At 28.1% G+C, this 5000-nt stretch overlaps 1 protein-coding gene across 1 annotated transcript in view; it reads right to left on the bottom strand.

Moving 5' to 3' along the window:
- LOC137654212 (phenoloxidase-activating factor 3-like) overlaps nucleotides 1-4579 on the bottom strand; it is a 15539-nt gene extending 10960 nt beyond the window's left edge. The window contains exons 1-2 of the mRNA XM_068387848.1: nucleotides 4453-4579; nucleotides 1260-1348 (exon numbers count right to left, since the gene is read on the bottom strand). Of these exons, the coding sequence (XP_068243949.1) occupies nucleotides 1260-1347 (88 nt within the window). The 5' untranslated portion in view covers nucleotide 1348; nucleotides 4453-4579. The remainder of the gene's footprint in view (nucleotides 1-1259; nucleotides 1349-4452) is intronic.
- Nucleotides 4580-5000: the final 421 nt, after the last annotated feature.

Raw genomic sequence — 5000 nt, forward strand, 5'->3', positions numbered from 1 at the left:
AGATTCCCGCATATTTAAAAAAAAAATGTAAATCAAACTTAAAAAATTAAATAAGTTTTGATAAATTCCACCGAGAGCTGAGATTTCGGGAAATTTCTAAGGATAATTTCTTAGTAAAATTATTAGACTATTCAAATTCATTTGTATTTCCCTAAGATTCCGGCATATCAAAAAAATGTCAAGTAAACTTAATCAAATAAGACGTGATAAGTTTCACAGAGAACTGAGATTTAGGGAAATTTCTAAGGATTATTCCTTACTAGAAACATTAGACTATTTAAATTCCTTTCTATTTCCTTTTAGATATTCCTCCATAACAAAAATGTCAAGAAAACTTAATCAAGTAAGACTTGATAAGTTCCACAGAAGGCTGAGATTTCAAAATATTTCTATGGATTATTTAATAAGAATATTAGACTATTTAAATTCCTTTCTATTTCCCTTAAAGATTCCCGCATAAGAAAAAAATATCAGTAAAAAAATAATCAAATAAGACTTGATAAGTTTCAAAGAGAGCTGGGAATCATAGTAAATAGAATAGAAAATAAGAAATAATCCATATTGTTTGTATAATTGAAGAAAAAAAAAACAGAGTGCAATCAATAATCACACCTGAAATGTTAAAGGAGTCGTTCTTAAAACCTATCATGAATATAAAATAAAAGTAAGGATTCTTTTTTATATAAAATTGATTACAAAATAAGAAATAAGCCAAATTGTTTGTGTAATTGAAGAAAAAAAAACCAGACGGAATGCGTTTCTCAAAACTAATGTGCAATCAATAACCACAGGAGTCGTTCTTAAAACCTATCATGAATATAAAATAAAAGTAAGGATTCTTTTTTATATAAAATTGATTACAAAATAAGAAATAAGCCAAATTGTTTGTGTAATTGAAGAAAAAAAAAACAGACGGAATGCGTTTCTCAAAAGTAAATTTGCAATCAATAATCACACCTGAAATGTTAAAGGAGTCGTTCTTAAAACCTATCATGAATATAAACTGAAAGTAAGGATAGTTTTATTTTTTTTTATATAAAATTGATTACAAAATAAGAAATAAGCCAAACTGTCTGTGTAATTGAAAAAAAAAAAAACCAGACAGAATGCGTTTCTCAAAAGTAAATTTGCAATCAATAATCACACCTGAGATGTTAAAGGAGCCGTTTTTAAAACATATGAATATAAACTAAGAGTAAGAACTTCTTTTTTTTTTAAGTTGATTAACGTTTGTCAATCACAAGTCCTTTAAAACGTACCTTGCCTTGCAACTCTAAGTTCGCACGAACAGAGCTGCGTTGCCATCAGCATTAAAGTTGCAACGTAGACAGTTTTCGAAGAAGCCATCCTGTGAATAAAAATATTTGTTGTTATGATCACATTACAATTAAGAGAAGGCTGTTTCTTCTACGTGAGCGTTTATTAATACATTTTGTATTCAAGACAATTATCAAAACGCTTAATCTTTCCACTTATTTCCTTTTACTGGGTTATTTTCCCTATTGAAGCCCTTGGGCTTGTAGCATCCTGCTTTTCCAACTATGGTTATGGCTTGGCTAATAATAATAATAATAATAATGATAATAATAATAATGATAATAATAATAATAATAATAATGACAATAATAATAATAATAGTAGTAGTAGTAGTAGTAGTAGTAGTAGTAGTAGTAGTAGTAGTAGTAGTAGTAGTAATAATAATAATAATAGAATCCGTATCATCTATAGTGAATATTTCGTCAAAATTCGTTGATCCATAGACACATAGACAAATAAATAAGTAAATAAATTAATAATAAATAATTAAATAAATGAATAAATGAACAAATAAATAAATAAATAAACCGACTCGAAAGCATAACTTCCTTGGCGGAGGTAATAGATATCATAACAGAAAACGGAAATCACAGAAAGGATTACTCAAGGGGTCACTGAAAATATTTTATATATATATATATATATATATATATATATATATATATATATATATATATATATATATATATATATATATATATATATATATACATATATATATACATATGTATATATATATATACGTATGTATATATACATATATATATACGTATGTATATATATACATATATATACATATATATATATATATATATATATATATATATATATATATATATATATATATATATATATATATATATATATATCCACCCACACTTAAAGGGAATAATTTACTCAAGGGGTCAATGAAGATACGACATTTTCTCAAAAGCGATTATGACATTTCTCCCTCCTTAAAAGTCTTAGATATTTTTCTTTTATATATTTACACACTTAAAGAGGATATTAGAAGTGTGGCCTAAGTGCACATTATTTCAAAATACCAAGAAGATTGAAGTAACTAAAGAAATAAACTCTATCACAGTAATATACTATACTTATTCAATGAGTATCACAAGATGGACCTATAGCCTTTTAAATTCAGTGCTCCTAAGTAAAATGTGCCTTTCAATATTCGTCACTGATTTAAATATACTCAATGTTTTCATGAATAAAAGTACAATCACTGACGTAACGTATATGAAAATGTTTTTTAAAGCAGTAGAAAATAAACATTTTTATTTTAGACTCCAAATCCAACATCAAGTAGATAACAATGATAAGAAAATGAGTATCAAAAGATGGACCTATAGCCTTTAAATTCAGTGCTCTTAAGTAAAATCTGATTTTAAATATTCGTCACCGATTCAAATATACTCAATGTTTTCTTGAATAAAAATACAAACAGCAACGTAACGTATATGAAAATGTTTTTTTTTTTTTTAAATCAGTAGAAAATAAACGTTTTTATTTTAGCCTCCAAATCCAACATCAAGTGGCTAACTCTGATAAGCAAATTTAGCCCACTGCGTTCATATTAGTGTGACACTATTAGTATTAATTTCTAAGCTACAACCTTAGTTGGAAAAGCAGGGTGCTATGAGCCCAAAGAGCTACAACAGGGAAAATATCCCAGTGAGGAAAGGAAACAAGGAAAATGAAATATTTTAAGAACAGTCACAACATTAAAAAAAATATTTTCTATATAAACTATAAAAACTTGAACAAGAGGAAGAGAAATAAGATAGAATAATGTGCCCGCGTGTACCTTGTTTCGATAAATCTATGTATTATAAATGTATTCACTTATATTGGTAGCTCGATATAAAATCTAACAGAAGGTACGATTTTAATATAAGCAAAAAAAAAAAAAAAAAAAAAAAAAAAAAAAGTTCGAAGGAAAACAGCAAAACGGACGAAATTCAAAATTTTGGTTACCAGAGAACGGAAAGCTAAACAAGATATATATGGTACCAGAGGTTGACCGCTGTTATTTATGATTTTGCAATAAGAATCGAAATGTTTTAATACAAGTTTGACATTTTTTTTTCTAAATAGGAAACGAATTACCGTAAATAATCCTGTCCTTGAATAAATGGACACGCCTTGTAAGCTTCGCTTGTTACTTTCAATGAAAATTTGTCAAGATTTTTTAACCACTTTTAAATTCCCAGATCTTGATAGTTACAATTTTATGCAATAAGCATTTTTTTCACATTTTTTTATAATCTAAACAAAATTTCCTCGACTTACAAACATTCGATTTACGAACATTCGGAAATACAACCACAAATCCACATGAAAATAAATACAAGATAAAGAAATACTGTAATAAAACAATATTGTATCATTTAATACAAGAAAAACATCTGTGATAACCTGATATCTATTTCATATGAAATCCAACAATTTGTTGACTTTTGTAGCTAAAATCATACGTATGGAAGTCAGGTTAGGCCTATACTAGGCCAAGATTTTACAAAATTCGACTTATTATTATTATTATTATTATTATTATTATTAATATCCAAGCTACAACCCTAGTTGGAAAAGCAAGATGCTATAAGCCCAGGGGCTCCAACAGGGAGAAATAGCCTAGTGAGGAAAGGAAATAAGGAAATAAATAAATGAAGAGAACAAATTAACAATAAATCATTCTAAAATAAGTAACAACTTCAAAACAGACATGTCATATATAAACTAGTAACAATATCAAAAACAAATATGTCATAAATAAACTATAAAAAGACTCATGTCTGCCTGGTCAACAAAAAAGCATTTGCTCCAACTTTGAACTTTTGAAGTTCTACTGATTCAACCACCCGATTAGGAAGATCATTCCACAACTTGGTTACCAGTGGAATAAAACTTCTAGAGTACTGCTGCGAACAATTGTACTCGCTAACAGTTTCTTGGAAACCATTAAGTTAAGTTAAGAACCTTTATAGAGACTTTCCTTTGCTTGAACGATAAAAAAATACACAAACACATCGCACAAAGACACTGTAATCTATTACATAAAGTAGAACTTATCTATTCTCACGCTACCGTTAACAATCAACTATATTCTATACTACACGAACTATTGCTTACCTTAGTAGATCCTTATATTGAGTAGTGCAATAACGCAAACCTCATCGCTTATATACGTAACCCAAGGAGCCTATAATCATCACACGGACGAACCAACGGAATTTCCAGATACCACTTTTCCAAAATATGCTTCCTCACGACTCACGAGACATCTGGCGTTAGAAACCGTAATCAATGTAGGTCAACTTTGAAGAAAATAACTTCAGGTCTTTTTAACATTTTCGAGAATATAATTATATAAATTCTTTTTAATTTAGATTAAATATACCTGTAATAAATAGTTCTTGGCAACTACGTCATTCCTAGAAGAATAAGAATGGATGAACAGAAGGATGGAAATAGTCAACAAAGAGTTAGTGAGGAAATGACGCAGAGCCTGGTTGCATGATGTTAACCAAGAGTTAAATAACCTCAAGACGTTTACAGCCTGTGATGGTGACGAATCATAACACGTATTCCATAATAGGATTTATCAAAAACAAAGTACTTCAATAAATCGAAAAAAAAATATCTCTTTATCAGAAACAAAGTATCTCAATTTATCAAAA

The sequence above is a fragment of the Palaemon carinicauda genome, chromosome 15, assembly GCF_036898095.1.
Source record: "Palaemon carinicauda isolate YSFRI2023 chromosome 15, ASM3689809v2, whole genome shotgun sequence".
Classification (NCBI taxonomy): domain Eukaryota; kingdom Metazoa; phylum Arthropoda; class Malacostraca; order Decapoda; family Palaemonidae; genus Palaemon; species Palaemon carinicauda.